General features: G+C 37.6%; 1 protein-coding gene across 9 annotated transcripts in view; it reads left to right on the forward strand.

Annotated features, from left to right (window-relative positions):
• Positions 1–23,377, forward strand: part of TMCC1 (transmembrane and coiled-coil domain family 1) — a 343,299-nt gene that overhangs the window by 246,750 nt on the left and 73,172 nt on the right. Inside the window, exon 1 of one of the 9 annotated variants that reach the window (XM_036911438.2) lies at positions 11,224–12,032. The exons of the other annotated variants lie outside the window; for them this stretch is intronic. Coding sequence (XP_036767333.2) covers positions 12,006–12,032 — 27 coding nt within the window. The 5' untranslated portion in view covers positions 11,224–12,005. Of the gene's footprint in view, positions 1–11,223; positions 12,033–23,377 lie in introns of those variants that run through there. 9 annotated transcript variants of the gene reach the window in all.

Below are 23,377 nucleotides of genomic sequence, written 5' to 3' on the forward strand. Positions count from 1 at the left end.
CCTCAAAACACTCAAAATAGAAATAACATTTGACCCAGGAATTCCACTCCTAGGAATTTGCCCTAAGAATGCAGCAGCCCCAGTTTGAAAAAGACATATGCACCACTATGGTTATCACAGCACTATTTACAATAGCCAAGAAATAGAAGCAACCTAAGTGTCCAACAGTAGATGAACGGGTAAAGAAGATGTACATATACACAATGGAGTATTATTCAGCTATAAGAAAAAAAAATCCTACCATTTGCAACAACATGGATGGAGGTAGAGGGTATTATCCTCAGTGAAATAAGCCACGTAGAAAAAAGACAAGTATCAAATGATTTCACTCATCTGTGGAGTAAAACAACAAAGAAATGTCCCAATTCTGTTTGATCTGTTAAAGAAGATAGAAGAGAAGGAAACTTACTTTCTGAAGCCAGCATTGCCCTGATAATCAAAGCTAGACAAAAGCTGTAAAAGGAAACAAATCAGCATCAGTATCCCTCATGAACATAAATGAACAAATGTTCAACAAAGTACTAACAAATTGAACATGGTAATGTACATAAAGAATAGTATACCATGTCCAAGTGTGGTTTATTTCAGGAGTGAAATACTAGTTCAATATTTGAAAATCAAACGATGTAATACACAATATTAATAGCCCAAAGAATTAAAACCATATGATTATGTCAATTGATACAGAGGAGCATTTGACAAAATTTAACATCCATCTATTATTTAAAACATTCAGCAGAACTAGGAATAGAATTTCTTCAACTTGGCAAAGGGCATTCAACAAAAATTATTAAAAACTGAAGATAACTTCATACTTAATGGCGTAAGCCTGAGTCTTTTCTTTAAAAAAAATTTTTTTTTTGTTATCATTAATCTACAATTACATGAAGAACATTATGTTTACTAGGCTCTCCCCTACCCCAAGTCCCCCCCACAACCCCATTACAGTCACTGTCCATCAACATAGTAAGATGTTGTAGAATCACTACTTGTCTTCTCTGTGTTGCAAAGCCCTCCCCTTTCCCCCACCCCCCACATTGTACGTGCTAATCATAATACCCCCTTTTCTTCATCCCCACCCTTATCCCTCCCTACACTCCCATTCTCCCCAGTCTCTTTCCCTTTGGTAACTGTTAGTCCATTCTTGGGTTCTGTGATTCTGCTGCTGTTTTGCTCCTTCAGTTTTTCTTTTGTTCTTATACTCCACATATGAGTGAAATCATTTGATACTTGTCTTTCTTTGCCTGGCTTATTTCACTGAGCATAATACCCTCTAGCTCCATCCATGTTGTTGCAAATGGTAGGATTGGTTTTCTTCTTATGGCTGAATAATACTCCATTGTGTATATGTACCACATCTTCTTTATCCATTCATCTACTGATGGACACTTAGGTTGCTTCCATTTCTTGGCTATTGTAAATAGTGCTGCGATAAACATAGGGGTGCATCTGTGTTTTTCAAACTGCAGTGCTGCATCCTTAGGGTAAATTCCTAGAAGTGGAATTCCTGAGGCAAATGGTAAGTCTATTTTGAGCATTTTGAGGAACCTCCATATTGCTTTCCACAATGGTTGAACTAATTTACATTCCCACCAGCAGTGTAGGAGGGTTCCCCTTTCTCCATAACCTTGCCAACATTTGTTGTTGTTTGTCTTTTGGATGGTAGCCATCCTTACTGGTGTGAGGTGATATCTCATTGTGGTTTTAATTTGCATTTCTCTGATAACTAGCGATGTGGAGCATCTTTTCATGTGTCTGTTGGCCATCTGAATTTCTTCTTTGGAGAACTGTCTGTTCAGCTACTCTGCCCATTTTTTAATTGGACTATTTGCTTTTTGTTTGTTGAGGTGCATGAGCTCTTTATATATTTTGGATGTCAAGCCTTTATCGGATCTGTCATTTACGAATATATTCTCCCATACTGTAGGGTACCTTTTTGTTCTATTGATGGTGTCCTTTGCTGTACAGAAGCTTTTCAGCTTGATATAGTCCCACTTGTTCATTTTTGCTTTAGTTTTCCTTGCCTAGGGAGATATATTCATGAAGAAGTCACTCATGTTTATGTCCAAGAGATTTTTGCCTATGTTTTTTTCTAAGAGTTTTGTGGTTTTATGACTTAATTCAGGTTTTTGATCCATTTCTAATTTACTTTTGTGTATGGGATTAGACAGTGATCCAGTTTCATTCTCTTACATGTAGCTGTCCAGTTTTGCCAGCACCATCTGTTGAAGAGACTGTCATTTCTCCATTGTATGTCCATGACTCCTTTATCGAATATTAATTGACCATATATGTTTGGGTTAATGTCTGGAGTCTCTAATCTGTTCCACTGGTCTGTGGCTCTGTTCTTGTGCCAGTACCAAATTGTCTTGATTACTATGGCTTTGTAGTAGAGCTTGAAGTTGGGGAGTGAGATCCCCGCCACTTTATTCTTCTTTCTCAGGATTGCTTTGGCTATTCGGGGTCTTTGGTGTTTCTATATGAATTTTTTAACTATTTCTTCCAGTTCATTGAAGAATGTTGTTGGTAATTTGACAGGGATTGCATCAAATCTGTATATTGCTTTGGGCAGGATGGCCATTTTGACGATATTAATTCTTCCTAGCCAAGAGCATGGGATGAGTTTCCATTTGTTAGTGTCCTCTTTAATTTCTCTTAAGAGTGTCTTGTAGTTTTCAGGGTATAGGTCTTTCACTTCTTTGGTTAGGTTTATTCCTAGGTATTTTATTCTTTTTGATGCAATTGTGAATGGAATTGTTTTCCTGATTTCTCCTTCTATTGGCTCATTGTTAGTGTATAGGAAAGCCACAGAGTTCTGTGTGTTAATTTTGTATCCTGCAACTTTGCTGTATTCCGATATCAGTTCTAGTAGTTTTGGAGTGGAGTCTTTAGGGTTTTTTATGTACAATATCATGTCATCTGCAAATAGTGACAGTTTAACTTCTTTACCAATCTGGATTCCTTGTATTTCTTTGTTTTGCCTAATAAGCCTGAGTCTTTTCATTTTAAAATTGGGAAGAAGGCAAGGATGTCCTCTGTGAACACACCTATTTTGTCCTTAAATGTGTCCATTGTCCTTGAATTCCTAGCCAGTGCAGTAAGGCAAGGAAAAGAAATAATAGGTATACAGATGTTAATGGAAGAAATACAACTGCCTCTATTCACAGCTACATGACTGTCTACTTAGCAAATTCAAGGAATCCACAAAATACTCCTAGAACTAATAAGTGAGTTTAGCAAGGTTGAAAGATAAATGTCAAACCGTAAAAACCAATTGAGCTTCTAAATACTTGCAGTGGAAAATTGCAGGGAAGTACTATTTGTAACAACAAAAAAATACCAAAGTATAAATCTAAAAGTCATATTTTGGATCTGTGTGCTGAAATTGTATGATGAAAGAAATTAAGATCTAAATAAATACAGAGGAACATATTTGAGGACTGGAAGACTTAACTATAGCAGAGATGTCATTTCTCTCTAATTGATCCATAGATTTAGTACAATTCCAATTTTAAAATCTCAGAAAGATATTTTCTGGTTACAGACAAGCTTATTCTCAAATTTATATGGAAAGGTGAGAGAACTAGAATAGCCAGACCCATTTTGGAAAAGAATAAAGTTGAGTGAATTATTCTACCCAGTATTAAGACAGTCAAGGTGTCATATTGGCAAAAGGATAGATAACAGAGATTCATGGAACAAAATACAAAGTCCAGAAATAGAATCACATCAATACTCCCAAATCATTTTTGGTAAAAATACAAAAAATAATTCAATGGAGAAAAGACAGTGTTTTCAGAAAAAGTTATTGGAAAAATTTTGCATCCATCTGCACATATGTGAATCTCTACCTAGACCTCATACCTTATGCAAAAATTAACACAAAATAGATAACAAATCCATATGTACAACATAAAATTTCTAGAAGAACATATAGAAAATCTGACTTGGCATTAGGCAAAAAGTTCTTAGGATATCATAACCCTTACGGATAAAAGAAAAAAATAATTAACAGGAATTCATCAAATAAAAAAATTTTTATTGATGAAAAACATTATTAAGAGAATGAAAAAGCATGCTATAGCCTGGGAGAAAAAAATTGCAAATCACATATCTGCAAAAATCTGCAATCACATGTATATATAGGTATCATTAATCTACAATTACATGAGGAACATTGTTTACTAGATTCCCCCATCACCAAGTCCCCCCCATATACCCCATTACAGTCAGTGTCCATCAGCGTAGTAAGATGCTGTAGAATCACTTCTTGTCTTATCTGTGTTGTACAGTCCTCCCCGTGCCCCCCCTCCACGTTATACATGCTAAACATAGTGCCCCCTTTCTTCCCACGCCCCCCTTATCCCTCCCTTCACACCCGTCCTCCCCAGTCCCTTTCCCTTTGGAAACTGTTACTCCATTCTTAGGTTCTGTGAGTCTGCTGCTGTTTTGTTCCTTCAGTTTTTTCTTTGTTCTTATACTCCACATATGAGTGAAATCATTTGATACTTGTCTTTCTTTGCCTGGCTTATTTCACTGAGCATAATACCCTCTAGCTCCATCCATGTTGTTGCAAATAGTAGGATTGGTTTTCTTCTTATGGCTGAATAATAATTCATTGTGTATATGTACCACATCTTCTTTATCCATTCATCTACTGATGGACACTTAGGTTGCTTCCATTTCTTGGCTATTGTAAATAGTGGTGCAATAACATAGGGGTGCATCTGTCTTTTTCAAACTGGGTTGCTGCATTCTTAGCGTAAATTCCTAGGAGTGAAATTCCTGGGTCAAATGGTATTTCTATTTTGAGCTTTTTGAGGAACCTCCATACTGCTTTCCACAATGGTTGAACTAATTTACATTCCCACCAGCAGTGTAGGAGTGTTCCCCTTTCTCCACAACCTCGCCAGCATTTGTTGTTGTTTATCTTTTGAATGGTGGTGATCCTTACTTGTGTGCGGTGATATCTCATTGTGGTTTTAATTTGCATTTCTCTAATGATTAGCGATGTGGAGCATCTTTTCATGTGTCTGTTGGCCATCTGAATTTATCTTTAGAGAACTGTCTGCTCAGCAACTCTGCCCATTTTTTAATTGGATTATTTGCTTTTTGTTTGTTGAGGTGTGGGAGCTCTTTATATATTTTTATATCAACCCTTTATCAGATCTGTCATTTATGAGTATAGTCTCCCATACTGTAGGATGCCTTTTTGTTCTATTGGTGGTGTCCTTTGCTGTACAGAAGCTTTCATATTTAAATGATAATCGTGCTAGGTACAGTATTCCTTGTTCAAGGCCCTTCTGTTTCATTGCATTAAATATATCATACCATTCTGACCTGTAAGGTTTCTGCTGAGAGTCTGATGATAGCCGGATGGGTTTTCCTTTGTAGGTGACCTTTCTTCTCTCTCTGGCTGCCTTTAATACTCTGTCCTTGTCTTTGATCTTTACCATTTTAATTATTATATGTCTTCGTGTTGTCCTCCGTGGTTCCCTTGTGTTGGGAGATCTGTGGGCTTCCATGGTCTGAGAGACTATTTCCTCCCCGAGTTTGTGGAAGTTTTCACGAATTATTATTCAAAGACACGCTCTATTCCTTTTTCTGTTTTCTTCTTCTTCTGGTACCCCTATAATGTGAATATTATTCCCTTTGGATTGGTCATGCAGTTCTCTTAATATCCTTTCATTCCTGGAGATGGCCTTTTATCTCTCTCTCCCTCAGCTTCTCTGTATTCCTATTCTCTGATTTCTGTTCCATTAGCGGTCTCTTGCACCTCATCCAGTGTGCTCCTAGTCCTTCCAGAGACTGTTTTATTTCTGTATTTTCCCTCATAACTTGATTCTTTAGCTCTTGAATATATCTCTGCAGGTCCATCAGCATGGTTATGACCTTTATTTTATTTCATTTTCCAGAAGATTGGTTATATCTATCTCCCCCAGTCCTCTCTCAGGGTTTGTTTGAGTAATTCTGGACTGGACCAATTTATTCTGCCTTTTCATGGCTGTAGAGGTAGTCGTAGGCAGGTGACGCATGTGTCAACTGGGAGAACAAAGTCCCTTCCTGATTGCTAGTTGTCCTGCCTCTCTCGGCTGCCTGTGTCGGTCAACCTCAGCCCCAGAGCAACGTCCGGGTTAATCCCCTGAGCCACCGCGGGCAGGGCAGCCCAGAGCCCTATGGGGAGAGGCAGGCCTGCTGGGTGTGTTCTCCTGCGAGAACGGCGTCCCTTCGTGCCCTACTCCGGCTTCCTTTGCCTGCGCCGTGCAGCTTCGCTCCAGCGACCGGCTCGGGTGGCTGCACGCCAGTAGGACACTCTGGGTGTCTGCTGTGGGTGCGGCTGCTCTCAGGCTGCTCGGCCGCTGTAGCAGGGCCGCGCTGGATGGGGAATGAACAGCAGGCTGTTTATCGCCATGGGGGGCTTCAGAGCTGTGCTGCCTCCCACGGGGCTGTGTCGTCAGAAGCTCCTTAGAATTCCCTGCCCTCTGAGCTGAGTGTGCCGGGACGATTCCGTCCAGCTGTGAGGCCCCTGTCCCTTTAAGACTTTCAGAAAGCACTCGCTTTTCTTTTGTCCCAGGGGAGCCAGCTGTGGGGACCCGCTCGCAGATTTTATTTTTCCGTCTCCCTAATATCCAGCACACCATGCAGTGTGTCTGCGCTCCCAGTGCGGATTATTAAGGGTTGATATTTAGCAGTCCTGTGCTTCCACTCCCTCCCCGTTCCAACTCCTTTCCTCCCTCCAGTGAGCTGGGGTTGGGGGAGCGCTCAGGTTCTCCCAGGCTGCGGTTTGTATGTTACCCCCTTCATGAGATACTGAGTTCTCCCAGATGTAGATGTAGCCTGGCTCTTTTACTGTATCCTCTGGTCTCTCTTTTAGGAATAGTTGTATTTGTTGTATTTTCAAAAATATGTATGGTTTTGGGAGGAGATTTCCACTGCCCTACTCATGCCGCCATCTTGGCTTCTCCTCCCAGAATATATTTTTTGAACTGTCAAAACTGACCAGTAAAAAAAAAAATCCAATTAAAAATGGTTGAATGTCTTAAATAGTCCCTTAACCAAAGAGGATGGATGTACAATGGCAAATAAATACATGAAAACATGTTGAACATTATTAACTGTTAGGGAAATGCAAATTAAAACCATCATACCACTGGTCAAATGGCTACAATAAAAACTGACAATTCCAAATGCTGAAAGGATGCAGAGAATAACTGGAGCTCTCCTTCATTGCTTATAGGAAAGGAAAATGGTACAGCCACTCTGGGAAACAGTTTAGTGGTTTTCTTTCATACTGACCATGTGACCCAACAAATCCATTCCCTGGTTTTTGATCTGTAGAAGTGAAAACTTAACATTTCCACAAAACCTTAACAATAATCACCAAAAAATGGAAATTATGCAGATGTCCTTCAGCAAGTGAGTGGATAACTGGTGGTACATCCACAGTGGACTACTGTTCAGCAATAAAAGGAAATGAACCACTGATAAATACAACGTCCTGGATGCACCTGAAAAGCTGAATAAAAGAAATAGTCTGAACAAGTTAGGTACTTATGATTCTGTTTACATCATGTTCTCAAGAAAATAAAACGTTGGTAAAAAGAATGGGTGTAGGTCAGTGATGGGTTTAGGTATGACTACACCAGGGAGTCTTTTGGAGACTCTGTATCCTGATTATGCTGGTAGTTACATGAATCTATGCATATTTTAAAATTCATAGAACTGTATACATGCCTAAAAGGTCAATTGTATAGTGTCAGTTTGAAACATTTTTTAAAATGTTAGTGGTATAAAGTGACAGTTTATTATTTGTCATGATTCTGTGAACTGACCAGCTGACCCAGCTTTATATCATATTGGCTGGGATATTGGGATGCCCAGAAACCTAAATAGCCTGACTTACATGGCTAGCAGTTTGTATTGGCCTCCAACTCAGAGTTCGGCTGTGGCTGTTAGCCAGGGACCATAATTCTCGTGCTCTTAGTACTCTTACTCTCTGTATGGCCTGTTGGGCTTTTTTACATCATGGCAACTAGGTTCCAAGAAGTGTTCAAAAAGAATAATCCCCAGTTTCTGAGCACTTACCAAGTCTCTGCATCATGTTGCTAAAAAGCCCATTTGCTATAGCAAGTCCCAAGACCAAACTGAAAAATCAATGTGTTACAAGTATGGTACAGGGCACAAATACCAGGAGTACTGGCTCATTCAGGACCTCCAAATTACTGTCTATCACAGACAGTGAGTGCTTTTTGTTCCTTTTTTCTTCTTCTTCTTCTTCTTCTTCTTATAATAGAGCTTCCTTGAGGGTTACCTGTATTTCTTCAAAAAAAAAATTAGGAAATTCAAGTATCTAAGAGAGAATAATTGAAAAAGATTGCCTGTTATTTTAAAAAATGTGAAGCTGTGATTATTTGAAACATCTTGAAATGTTTTATTTTTCTGTGTCAGTTATAGACCTACATCTTTATAAAGGTTTGAGTTCATTTTTTGTGTACCTGATCAGTTTCCCTCATAATTTTTTCTATCATTTATTGATTCTCACTACAGGGAATGGGGGTTCTAAAAGAGCTCACATATGTAAGTTGCTAAGAACTTAAAAGTTCTCATCACAAGAAAAAAAAATTGGTAGCTATGTGTGGTTATGAATGTTAACTAAATTATTGTGGTAATCATTTTTGTAATATCAAATTGTGTTGTATCAAATTATGTTGTGCCTCTGTAACTAACAACGTATGTGTCAATTTTATCTCAATTTTTAAAAAACACGCAAAAGATCTCATAGAGCACTGCACAACCTCAGGATAAATTCGGACTCTGGGAAGGAACCCTGTTGTTCATGTATTCAGGTAGCATCCTAAGATGTAATTTGTCCCAGAAGAGCCTCCACAGAGAATTTATGTAGTGAAGGTGTAAGGCAGGAATACCAAATCAGAAACATCCTACACACTGAGTGCATTACAGAAATCAAGGGTGTTTTGTTTGTTGCTCACATCTTTGTGACTTTGTTTTTAAACAGTGGTAAACATAAGAACCAGATAGTTATGCCATGAATTGAATGAATGCATGAAGTAGGAAAAAACGGTAGGAGGGCAACACATGGTATGGTAGAAAGAACACACAGAATTAGAAAACATGGATTCCAGATCTGATATGATCACAACTGCCATCCTTCACTTCTTTCAAAAAGCCTTGAGTCTGACACTACAAAATGAGGTATTGGAGCTGAACAGTGCTTAACATTCCGTTAAGGCTGTAGATACCAGAATCTCTGATAGAGATGTGTAATTTGAAAGAAAAAAAAGTGTAATTCTTGTTTTTGAAATATAAACTACTGAAAGCAAAGTATAATAAAAGATTCCAGGCTGGTGAGAGTACATAGACTATAGAAAGAGAAGGTACTAAAGAGGAAGTGAAGTTTTTTTACATGTTGAGAAATAGTCTAGAAAATATAGTCCTTAAAGTCAGTAGAGAACAAGACCGGTTCATCATCCATTTTTTTATCCCTAAATGCCAAAGACAGTGCTTGGCACATGGTAATATTTACTGAGTAAATTAATGCAAGGTCCCTTTACTTAGAAAATTTTGTCTTGGACTTTAAAGAGAGTAATTTAGAGGTGTAATAAGATTTTCATTGCTTTGTTAGTCACACATTTCCTCCATGGATGAGGTATGACAGACTGAGTCTTTTTGTCCCCTACTAATGCCTGTTCACTTTGGCCTACAGTCTGTAGCTATAAAGTATGTATCTCTCTGTATGTACAGATTTATATAATTTATCAGATGCCCCTGCTGTTACTCTCCTGGCTCATGGAAGGAAACTGGAAATCTTAGTTCATGCCTTGTAGCTTTGGCAATGGACTAAAACCCATACACCAAAGGGATGGTTCACTGTCCTCACAAACTTAATGTCTGATGGCCTTGCGTTAAGATCTTAAGAAGCTTAGAACTCAAAACTGAAATACAATTACTACTTTTTGATTGATAGTAACAACCTTTCTGGGAACTGTTCCCTGTATATCCTAAAACAGAATCAAAATTCCCTTTGATAGTCTAGATACCAACACAACAATTCATATTTAAAGTAAATTATTCTTTCAGAGATCCCTATAAAAATGACCTGAAGCAAAACTCATTAATATGGGAAATTGCATATATAATATTTTTTAAACTACCTGCTTTAAAAGTGCCCAGTAACCTTTTTCTATTTGCTGATATTTTTATTGTTTAGACTTAAAAAAATTTAAATGGTGGGTTATATATAAGTAAGATTCTTAACGAATGGGAAAATTGTATTAGAAATTCTAAGATTACCTGATTAGGTATTTGAGTATAAATAAAGATCCCAGAAAACTTTATCAGAAATTCAGAAATCTGTAAATAATCAAGTTATGTATATCTAATCCAGTATTAGTGAATGCATATTTATAAAAATAAAGCTAGTGTATCTTGTAAATGAAAAGACTTTTATTTATTTTCTTTCTTTCTTCCTTATTCCTCCCCACCCTACTTTCATTATGTGTTAACAGACCTGGTTTTTGCTCCCTCAATACATGTCAAATAACATGTCATAGGCACTTCAGCTGTCTTGCATGGACCATCATAGTCTCCTACATGCTCTTCCTACATCTGCCCTGTCCCTAACTCTGCCCACTTAGAATGACCCTGTTAAAACCCAAATCAGATCTTATCTCTCCTCTGCTCAAGACTTCCAGTGACTGACTTACAGTAGCCTACAGTGTTGTACACAGTCTAACCCTGCTTCTCTCCACCAAGTCTCTCTGTCTTTATTTTCTATAATTCCCTCTGTTGGTCGCTCAGCTTCTTTGGCATTATTTGTGCACACCAAACCCATTCCTCTCTCAGGACCCTTGAACTTGGTATCTCTCTCTGGATATCCACATGCTTCCATTCAGATCTCTGGTCAGATGTTATTTTATCAGAGAGGCCCATCATCCTCGATCCCCTTTATTCTGCTTTTATTTTCTTCACAACATTTATCACCAATGGATGCATATTATATATTTATTTGTTTATTGGCTGTCTTCCCCAGCTGTGTAGGTATAATCTGTTCTCTAATGTTTCTCTACAGCCCAGAACAGTGCCTCAATTATTCAGTCAAGAGCTCAGCTACCTCTTTCTTTGAAGCTTTTCTCCAGCCCTTAGTAATACACTTGTAGGTGCTCATGTTCTGTCTCTGCTGATTCCTTTAAGATAGAGCTCTTATCATAAACATAACTACATAGTAGGTAAGAATTGGAGCCAAAACTGTACAGTGTGACTTTAAATCCCAGCCCTACCACTTAGCATTTAAGTCTGGGCAAGTTACTAACCTCCATATTTTTCCATTTCTCCACCTCTAAATTGGCAATAGTGGCAGTGACTGGAACACAGAGATGAAATGGGAAAAGTAGACAGGGACCTAATTATCAAGATCTTTGTGTAACATACCTGGGTACTTAGACATTTTTCAGAATATTCTCCCTGTTCTTTTGTAAAGTCACAGAGAAGGTTTGGGGCTTCTTGGCTAGGTCACAGTGTCCAGAGGACTATGCCTCAGATCAGAATCAGAATATTATTTGTGATACAAGCCAAGTAAACCAATAGCTCTTCAAATTTCCCACTTCCTGTTCATTTCCTCCAGACACAAAATATGCTCAAGGAGAAAAGTTCTTTCCTACCTTTAATATTTTGAGATGTCTGCATTTGGGATTCAGAGTATTTTTGGTGCTTATTGCTTAACTGGGCTGAAGATTATCTCATGTGACAGCATAGATCTCTTGTTTTGGAATTGCCATTACTTTCTAGAACAACCACTCTGTATAGCTGCCAACATGCCCTGGATCCTTTTGCTTCATATTACAGTGATACTGCTTTGTCAGGGTAGAATTCAGCCTCACAGGGCTGGAGTCAGTCTCTGCTGACCTCATGCCACAGTACAGCATGTTCAAATCTGGGAGAAACCCGAGGGTTATTCGGCATATTCCTCCTCCTTCTCCCTTACAAGCATGGAGCCTTCACTCTCCTCGGAAACCGTATGTTGTATATGTGTGTGTATCTGTCTTCTTTTTAAACTCTCTTCCTTAATCCTATAATTCTGCAGCTCTAAGTGGGGGCTGGTCGAATAGACAGTCACAGGATATGCTTTTAGCTGCTGAAACTTAGCATTTTTCAGCATTAGATCTCAGCCACAGGCATTGGCTATTTTGGACTGACTTGTATGAGGTTGCAATAATCAAGAAGCATGTTATGTGTTTCCTAGTTGTTCATTTTACCCATAGGTATTTGGGCAGAATGTACAGAGTGCTCTGTATGGGCATGCTCAGATCATCGTGGAATGTCCCAGCTCTCCCGTGTGATGGGCTGCTTCAGTGCAGAGTAAATGTCATCTTCACTCTCTCAGGCTAGTTATCAGAAAATAAGTGTTTCCTTCAATTAATAAAAGACTTTTGCTTGCCTGTGGCAGCTTGGGAAAAGTCTGGGTTAAGTTTGAAGATGCCAGGCATGCATAACAAATAAGAATTTGGATTAGAGCCATTTGAAATATTTCTCACATTAAAAAGAAAAGGCCCTCATCACTCACTTGCTTTCAGTGTGTTTTTCCCAAAGACTTGGCAATTTTCTGAATTGTAAAGCAGTATGCACATAATCTCAGTGCTAAAATTCATGTCTCCAGATCAGAACAAGTTCCTGAGATATACAACTGGGTAGGAAGATGATCCAGCTTTATGCAGTGCAACCACCATTTTCACATTTCATCTATAATCTTAAGTAGAAAACTTGGTCTTGAGATAGATTTTACCATGATTTTTTGAGTTGGCTATATAGATGATAATACAGATATTTTCTAAAAGATAAATTCTAAGAGCAAACAGATTCTGAATAGTTTTACCTGATTTTAAAGTTAACGTACATTAATATTGTTTGCTGTTGGACCATTGGATTTAAGATCCAAACAGATTTTTACTCATGTTTGATATTAAATTAATCACTCTCTTATGCCTTATGGCAGAGAATTTACCAGTTGTTGTAACAGATTTATGCCTCTGCTCTGTACCCTTTACTTCTGTTGTTTGTTCTGTATCTTGGATTTTAAAATCTTGGCAAATCTCTGTTTGTTGTGAGGTTATTAAAGGTCAGTTTAATTATATATGTTTTATTAAGAATGCTAGCCCTGATTGAATGGGGGTGGTCCAAAGGAAAGAATTCATAGGACAGTCCTAAAAGGTTAGGGAACGGAGACTGATAGTAATAACAGAAAGTAACTCCTTTTTATCCACTGTTGACAGTCCAGAGGGAGGAGGGAAATGTAAACATAATTTAAACATTTTAAGTTGATTTTATTTTCTGCATTGATTGTTTAATTCATGAGTAAAGAAAGTTTGCTAAAAAATACTCTTAGTACCTGAGTAAATGGTTGGTAGTTGTAGATTAAACTGCTTGCTTGCTTCCCTACCTGTGTCTTTATCTCACTTGCTCAAACTACTCATTGACTCTGGTGAACTAAAATACTTTGATTAAAACAATGATTAAGATACTCAGAAATGAGGTACTTGCTCCAGTGTCTGGATTTTTTAATGTGACTATCTGGATACATCAAACTGCTATAGATTGGGGTTCATCTATGGCTTCTTTGCATGAGATTGCAGCATGCTTTGTGAAGAGTTCATTCTAAACTACAGAATGAATATTTTGAAGGAAGACTCAAGAGAGGAAAATGTATCTGACTCTAGGAAATGAGAGCTCTATTAAAGTGGGACACTATAAAACCCATTCTATGTATATTCAACTTTCATCTGTATTTTAAATACATAAGATTATAATATCCCCAGATGTTGACCGGTTCTAAAGATAGATAATTCTTTTTCCTTTCTTAATAACTCTGCAACACCACACATCTGTATGTTTATGTTAAAGTCATATATGTAATGCAAACATTCTAGACTATTCCTTCAGTGTTGACATTTCCTCAGTTGTCTATACAAATGTGTAACCATTTGGTCACACATAGATGCTATAACTTTTTAAACAAGTATTTATGTTGGGCTGTCACTACTTTAAATGGTGAACTTTTGAAAGATAAAACTCCTCTCACATGTGAACTTTCTAACTGCTGCTTGACCTAAATCTCATCATCCCATAGGTCTCAGTGTGCCACGTAAAGGTCAGATCCCATAGAAACAATGCAAAGGTCTACCCCCATTGTTTTGTAATTGTAGAGTTTCTTTTTTGAGTTCCATTAAAAAAAAAAAAGGCTTGAATAGTGATCTGAACAGTGGATGAGAAGTATGCAACACTGGCAGGAGACTGTTCCAGGTTGCAGTGTTTCCCTACTCTCAGTGCTCAAAATGTCTTCTCTTCTTCAAAATTAGCAAGCTCATGAGAATGTACTGTATCCCTTAAGGCTGCTAGAGGGGAAAAAGGTAAAGAACTCTGACTTGAAGCTTAAAAGCAGTTGCCCTAGATTATTTTCATTTATACCAGGAATTATTAAATGCCAGCCTAGTATGTCCTACTTGGGACAGAGGGTAGTGTAAACCAATCATTTGTTCAGTGAACAAAAAATTACTGAAAGTCTGCTTGCTATGTATCCGGTTTTGGGGTTTGAGTTGGTCTTGGGATATATCAGTGAACAATACAGAAAAATCCTCTGCCCTCATATAGCTTACATTATAGTTGGGGGAGATGACAACAACAGTTAGGAAGCCTAAGAAGTAAGAGTGTGTGAGAGAAGGATGGGTTTTGAAAACAACATAGCTGGGTAAGGGCAACTGGACATGCTGAGGATAGATCACCATTTTCAGTAGGAGAGTCAGCATAGACCTCATTTAAAAAGAGATGTTTGAGAAACGGTTTGAAAGAGGTGCGCAGGTCAGCCATACAACTGTCTGAAGAATGAATATTCCTGGCAGAGGTATAGCCAGAACAAAGACAGGAGTGTGCCGCATGTCTACAAGAGGACAGAGGTTGGTATGACAAGAGCAAGAATAAGCAAGGGAAGAGTAGTAGAAATTGGTATGTTGAAGATGTAACAGAGTGTCTTATCTGTTGCTGTATAACAAACTATCCAAAAATCAGTGACTTAAAACAACTATTTTATTAGCTTACAGTTCTGTGAGTCAGCTCTTCGGGCTGGGCTCATTTGGGTGGTTCTTGTGCTGGTCTTGCCCAAGGGTCACTCTCATTGCTGCATGGTCTAACATGGCCTCCTTCACAGGTCTGGCACTTGAAGCCCCAATACACAAACACTTTTCAAGTCTCTCCTTGTGTCACACTTGATAATGTTAAACTTGGCCAAAGCAAGTCCATGGCCAAACTCCGTTTCACAGGATGGAGAAACAGATTCCACTTACTGATGGGAGGAATGAGAAGGTTAACTTGTAAACGGAAGGAGTACTGGATAGGATGAATTATGGCTTTTAATCTCCCATACAGAGGACCATATCAGATATGTCCTTGAAGGGCATTTTTAAAGGCTGGCTTTCTCTTTGAGTGTAAAGTGAATTTACTGAAGAATTTTCAGCAGAGCAGTAGCATGGGTTGACTTAGGTTTTTCAAGGATCATTCTAGCTGTAGTATTGAGAACAGATTATGTTCTGGAAAGGAAGACCAGTGAGGAGGCCATAACCTAGGCAAGATAGGATCATCATGGCTCAAACTAAAATAGCAGACATGAAGGTGAGAAGTAGTCAGATTTTGGATGTATGTTGAATATAAACCCAACAGGATTTTCTGGTGGATTGGATGTAAGGTATGAAAGAGAGAAATCAGTGACTAGAGGATTTTCATTTAAATGGCTGGAAGAATGAATCTGTCATTAACTGAGATATAAAGTCTGCTAGTGTGGCAGGTTTTGTGGGAAAGAGCAAGAGATCAATTTGAGATTAGTGTTAGACATCTAAGTGGGAATGTCAAATAGACAATTGACTATATGAGTCTGGAATATAGGAGAAAGGTCTGGGCTGAAAATGTCATTTAAGGGGGTATCACAGTTAGATGGTATCTAAAGTCATGAGACTAGGTAAAGTCATCAAGAGAGGGAACGACTTTACATAAAGAAGAGAGGAAGAAAAAGGAGTGAGCCCTATCACTCCTGGTTAAGAAGAGGAGGAGGAAGAGTGGCCCGTGAGGGATGAGGAAAGTCAGGAGAGCATAGTGTACTGGATGCCACAGGTAGAAACTCTTCACAGGAAGGGAGTCCTCTGCTGCTGATAGGTCAAGTAAGAAGGAGACTAAGAACTCATCTTTAAATTTAGTAATGTGCAAAATCTTTAGATTTTGTTGAGTCACCTTGACAAAAACTTTTTGGTGGAATGATGAGAGAAAAGCAGGTTGAGTGGATTTGAGAATGGGAAGAGAGGAATATGGAGACACTGAGCTTTAGACTATTTTGGTGACTCTTAATAGGAACAGAGAAGTGGGACAGTAACTGTTGGAGGACATGAGGTCAAAAAGAAGTTTCTTTAATGTAGGAGATGGGAAAATCACACTCGTGGGAAAAATTCAGTAGAAAGGAAAAATTGACCTGTTTCTTTCATTAATTTAATAAACTTAAGTGGCACTTACATGTGTAGACACTATTTGAAGCACTTTACAAAGTACAAACTCATTTAATATAAGAATGAAATAATGACTGGCCACTCAGTGTAAAATACCATGGTGGGTGCTCTAAGGAATTCAAAAATGTCCAGGACACAATCTCAGACTTAAGGACTCATAGTCTCTACTAAAAAATACAAAAACTTGCAAAAATAACTAAAAATAGGAAGGTGATATATAACATAAAAATTATACAGTTCAGGAGTTCAGAGAAAGGAAGATAACTTTCAACCAAGGGAATAAGGATGTCAGTAATTTTATTCCAATTAAATAACAGCGGGCCTTTAAACTAAATATAGACTCGTTTAGGCTTAAATTCTTGTATATTTCATTTCATCTTAAGTATGGACAGGAGTGAGTTGGGGTGTGTGTGTGAGTTGTAACGTAAAATGGAGCAGGGTTGGAGGCAGGGAGGAAAATATATAGCCTGAAGGGGTCAAAAAGCAGAAAAGGCAATCTCAGAGCTACTTCTTTCTCACATACTGTCATCTTCATGTTTATAACCATAGCCCCATATGTAAGGGGGAGGCAAGGAGAGCAAGGAAAGGGTGTGGGCAATGTGTGTGAACTTCATATGCGTCTTTGATCAGGAACAATCCAGAATTATTTTTCAAGAAAGTAAAATTGGAAAATTTTAGATGTATAAGCCCAGGAAATATGACTAGAATATTGTCCTTTGCTCTTAATGAAAAGTATTGTTCGTAGTTTGGGTAAAACTACGATTGATTGATACTTGGGGCGGCGGAAGAATTATTTTATGTTCAGTGGACACTTGTGAGGAAAATTTATAGAGAACCATTTCTGGGGAGCATAGAAGTTGTCCTTGTTTTTAAGTGTTTCCTCATGCATATTGTGTGTTGGAAAAATGTAGGCATCTTTTAATATACTCTGATTGCAAGTTGAAGGAAGAAATTCTTGCAGAGGTCCAAAGGAGCTCGCAGTAAAGGGAATATCGTCAAATTACATATCAAATGATAATCAAGTTTACCCATAGTTAAAGGAATGCAATTGATAATTAAAATGAGATCTTATTTTTTCATGTATCAGATTAATGAAAATATTAAAGTTTGATACCTGGAGCAGGCATAGTCATTCATACTCTGTTGGTAGTAGTGTCAATTGTTGTAATCTTTCTGGAGGGTATACACCCTCTAATATACTGCCAGGAATTTACATTATCAGTATACTCACAGAAATTCACCAAGATATTATATAAAGATGTTTTCATAATATTTGTAATTTAAAAGTGGGAAGAATTTGTTTTGATGCCCAACTGAAGTTCAGTATTAAATATCTTTGACATCACTCAAAGCTCCCTAAAGATGGTGCAACCTTCTTCCTTATTAAGGAACCGGATCCCGTTATTGTCCTATTGTACAATTATTGGATGAGTTCACAGGATTTTTTTTCAGATCCCTAGAAAGAAAGGCTTTTCATTTACTGTTAGTGGCCATGTCTTGCCAGTGGGTTTCATCCCTGGGCAACTTCACTATGGATTCATTGAGACTGAGAAATAACAATGGAACATCCTTTGGGTAAAAGGTTTATATCCAGCTTTATTATCATCGTGGTAGGTCGAGCACTAGAATCACATCTGCATCCAGCAGTCTGCAGGTCTGTAATCTACCTCTGTCTCTTCCTCTTCCAGATCATTGGGCAGAGCTCTTTAGATAGTGACTCAGTGAATAATAGCTTATTGTCTATGGGTGTGGAAGCATTAGCCTAGCAGTAGGCCAATTACATTAAGTAGTTTAGTGTCAGGTAGGGATCCTGGCCTTAGGACCTTGCATTTTCTCCACAGGCCATCACTGGAGATGGGGTGTTAAAATGAAAGATCAAATATTCCAACATGATTCTCAGAAAAGAGCTGTTAGAAACAGAATGGGTAACAGAAGGAAGCTGCTAATTAGAAAACAGATCTTTAAGAAATAAAGCCTATATAGGATTAGTTAAAGTGAAATGGGGGAGTAAGTAGTCTAGAGGAAGTTAGCCATAATTCTGCATCTTCAGATAATTCTTTTAATTTCTTAGAACTCCATTTTCATTTTGAAGAACAGAACTGTCATCCAAGTCACAAAATTTGAGAGAGCAGCAGAGGATGACAGAACTTTTATTATATATTTCTTCCTAAGTGTAAATGTTGCTTTTACTTTCTATATCATTGCATTTATTTATCATACATATTTTATCAAATACATTTGTTATTTTATGAACCCATCCAAGTTTTGCCTATTTATCTTGTGTTCTTCTTGGTACCAACTATGGTAAATTGCTTGCATCATTTGACTCACTGTTATTCTCCACTGAATTAATTATATGCCAGATTACCTCTGAGTTTTGGAACTGGATAAGGAGAAATAAGGAGTAAGCCAACTGCAGGACACCTAGGTGGCAGCTGTTCATACCTCAAACAATGAACAAGATCTAAAGAACTACGCCCAATTAATTACTTCTTTGGGGCATGAAAGCAGGATTACAGTAAGGCCAAAATGTTATTGGTTGTCACTGTCCAGGTAATTGTGGTTTCAGCTTAGCAGTGTGAACATTCTCACCTTGAAGGCAAGGGCTAGATTGTATTGCCACTAGGGCCTGGGTTGTCTCTCAAAAGGAGAATAATGTAAGCAAGAGACTTAATATAGGCTCAAGAGATCTGGTTTGTAGTCCCAGCCCTACCACAACTAGATAGGAACTTGGGGAATTTATTTAACATACCAGAGCTTTTATGCACCTGTAAAATAAGGCCGTTTCACAAGATAACCTCTTGAAATCTTTATTTAGATTTTTAGGAGGCTCAGATGAATATCATGTACATGAATATACATATATAGACATGCAAGGATTGGTTTTAAAATTAATACATTTTCCTATGAACAGAGGCTCAGGTCTCTGCCTATATTCTCTGCTTCTAGTCAGTTTTCAGATTTTTTTCCAGTTTTTAATGTTAAAATTAGGTATGAAAGGTATTTTCTAGGTACTGTTAATTACTTTGAAAAATAGATACATTTTCACTCTACTTAGCACTAATTTGTTACTGTTGAGGACCAGTGATTAGGAGTACATAAATAAGTACACTATAAAGAAGCCCTAATTACTAGGGCATTAAATAGATTTTCTAAATTTAAATTATCCCAAACTAAATTCATTTCTTTTTTTAATAGAATTACTATACTAGTAGATGAGAGGTACTATGAAGACATAGGATATCTAGATTTCAGCAGTGCATTTAACAGCCTTTCTTGATATCTTTGGGGAGAAATCATAACAGATTATTTATAACTGAGTGGAAGTGAATGAATGTGTGAAAGGAGAACTGACACAGATAAATAGCAGACTGGAAAAGGCTCCAGTGGTTTGCTGCAGGATACATCCTGTCCTGTTCAACCTCTTATTAATTCCTTGGCTAACGTGATTGCCATGCTTAATCAGAATTAAAGATGTCAGGCAGCTGAACAGATTAATTAAAATTTTGAGTGGTACAGTTGGAATCCAGTGTTATTCGCCAGTGAGAAGCAGAAGTCATCACATTGTGTGATTCAGCTATACCACATTTATGTGGTTTATGGAAAGGGTGACTATTCTTCTTAACACCATTTTCAGCTAAAGAGAAAGCAACCCAGGAGCTAAATTAAATGCCGTGACTAGATTCTCTAGCAAATCTCTTAACTCCTAACAAAAAAACACTGCACCAAAGAGTCTTTGCCTAGTGGGATCTTAATTAACCTAATCAGCAAAGCTCCTGTTACATTGCAGTACATTTTAAGAATTAAGATGTCTTAGTCATTCTTTGAAATTAAAATTCTACAAAGGAAGCATTGGTAATATTACTTAATATTAGGATGTTATATCAGAAATGTTGTTAATATAATTACAACATAAAACACCATAAGAGAAAACAGTTCCTAGTAGTTAAAAAAAATAGTAAATGAAATGCCTAACAAATTCCTATCTCAGTTTTGTTTACAAAGAGACACTAAAAGAATATTTGTTATCAATTGATCATGACAAATTCAGTTTTATTTAAGTTTTCCCCTTACTGTGCAAGACAAAAACTAGGTTATTAGCGATGTTAATTAAGACCTTTCCTTTCTAACCCCCACATTAGTGGTCTACACATTCTATAAAATCATATAAAGCCTTAGCAGGTACTTCAATACTAACTTTTAACTGTTTTGCAAATCAATTTTTATCAGATTATAAGGAAATCAAAATAATTTTTCAGAATATATTAATGGGAAGATGGAAATGCGTATTTCCTGAGTGGATGCCAAAGTCAGGAACAATCTAGAAACTAAATTGAACAAACTATATTGATCTTGTAATAATGGCTTGAAAACAGAGGTCTTCCATATTTATTGCTTCTTAGTCTTGAGAAATTTGTCTTTTAATTTTAATTGTGAATTGTTTCCCCCCTTAGAATTTCTAATAAATTTCACATAAACATGGGGTAGACTATTTTTAAAGGTTTCTTACAACTCTAGTTTGGGATTCTCTGAAAAAAAATTTTTTTGTAACTGCGCTTTTTGTGTGATTGTAGAACATCAGAAACTAACTCAATCCTTAGAGGACTAAAATTAATTCATTAAAATACACTGCCTAAAAACTGGACAGCTACATGTAAGAGAATGAAACTGGATCACTGTCTAACCCCATACACAAAAGTAAATTCGAAATGGATCAAAGACCTGAATGTAAGTCATGAAACCATAAAACTCCTAGAAAAAAACATAGGTAAAAATCTCTTGGACATAAACATGAGCAACCTTTCCATGAACATGTCTCCCCGGGCAAGGGAACAAAAGCAAAAAAAAACAAGTGGGACTATATCAAGCTGAAAAGTTTCTGTACAGCAAAGGACACCATCAATAGAACAAAAAGTTACCCTACTGTATGGGAGAATATATTCATAAATGACAGATCCTATAAAGGGTTGACATCCAAAATATATAAAGAGCTCACACACCTCAACAAAGAAAAAGCAAATAATCCAATTAAAAAATGGGCAGAGGAGCTGAACAGACAGTTCTCCAAAGAAGAAATTCAGATGGCCAACAGACACATGAAAAGATGCTCCACATCGCTAGTCATCAGAGAAAAGCAAATTAAAACCACAATGAGATATCACCTCACACCAGTAAGGATGGCTACTATCCGAAAGACAAACAACAACAAATGTTGGTGAGGTTGTGGAGAAAGGGGAACCCTCCTACACTGCTGGTGGGAATGTAAATTAGTTCAACCATTGTGGAAAGCAGTATGGAGGTTCCTCAAAAAGCTCAAAATAGAAATACCATTTGACCCAGGAATTTCACTCCTAGGAATTTATGCTAAGAATGCAGCATCCCAGTTTGAAAAAGACAGATGCACCCCTATGTTATTGCACCACTATTTACAATAGCCAAGAAATGGAAGCAACCTAAGTGTCCATAAGTAGACAAATGGATAAAGAATATGTGGTACATATACACAATGAATTATTATTCAGCCATAAGAAGAAAACCAATCCTACCACTTGCAACAACATGGATGGAGCTAGAGTGTATTATGCTCAGTGAAATAAGCCAGGTGGAGAAAGACAAGTATCAAATGATTTCACTCATATGTGGAGTGTAAGAACAAAGAAAAACTGAAGGAACAAAACAGCAGCAGACTCACAGAACCCAAGAATGGAGTAACAGTTACCAAAGGGAAAGGGACTAGGGAGGATGGGTAGGAAGGGAGGGATAAGGGCAGGGAAAAAGAAAGGGGCATTACAATTAGCATGTATAATGTAGGGGGGGCATGGGGAGGGCTGTGCAACACAGTGAAGGCAAGTAGTGATTCTACAGCATCTTACTCCACTGATGGACGGTAACTGTAATGGGGTGGGGGGTGGGGACTTGGTGAAGGGGGGTGCCTAGTAAACATAATGTTCTTCATGTAATTGTAGATTAATGATAACAAAAAAAAAACAAAACAATACACTGCCTAGCAGTCAGAGGTGGCTCTGTTATGAAACAGCGAATACAAAAACAGAGAAGATTCCAATTCAGAAACCACCCACAACTAGCTATAGACAAATAATATAAGCATGTATTTGAGGTAATATGATTTCTGTTTTTATTTCTTACTCAGCAGATATTTTTTTAATTGTAGTAGGTATACAATATCGTATTGATTTCAGGTGTACAGCATAATGATTCCACAGTTGTATACATAACGAAATGCTCACCACTATAACTATAGTTACTGTCTGTATGTATATCATCATACAAAGGTAGTACACTATTATTTATATTAATTTTTATTTATTGATTGATTTACTTTGGTATCATTAATGTACAATTACATGAGCAACATTATGGTTACTAGACTCCCCCCATTATCAAGTCCCCACCACATACCCCATTATAGTCACTGTCAATCAGCATAGGAAGATGCTCTAGAATCACTACTTGTCTTCTCTGTTGTTGTGCTGCCTTCCCCGTGCACCCCTCCTACATTATGTATGCTAATCATAATGTCCATATTTCTCCCTTATCCCTCTCTTCCCTCCCATCCTCCCCAGTCCCTTTCCCTTTGGTAACTGTTACTCCATTCTTGGGTTCTGTGATTCTGCTGCTGTTTTGTTCCTTCAGTTTTTTCTTTGTTCTTATACTCCACAGATGAGTGAAATCATTTGATACTTGTCTTTCTCCACCTGGCTTATTTCACTGAGCATAATACCCTCTAGCTCCATCCATGTTGTTGCAAATGGTAGGATTGGTTTTCTTCTTATGGCTGAATAATATTCCATTGTATATAT

This window comes from Manis pentadactyla, chromosome 1, assembly GCF_030020395.1.
Source record: "Manis pentadactyla isolate mManPen7 chromosome 1, mManPen7.hap1, whole genome shotgun sequence".
NCBI lineage: Eukaryota > Metazoa > Chordata > Mammalia > Pholidota > Manidae > Manis > Manis pentadactyla.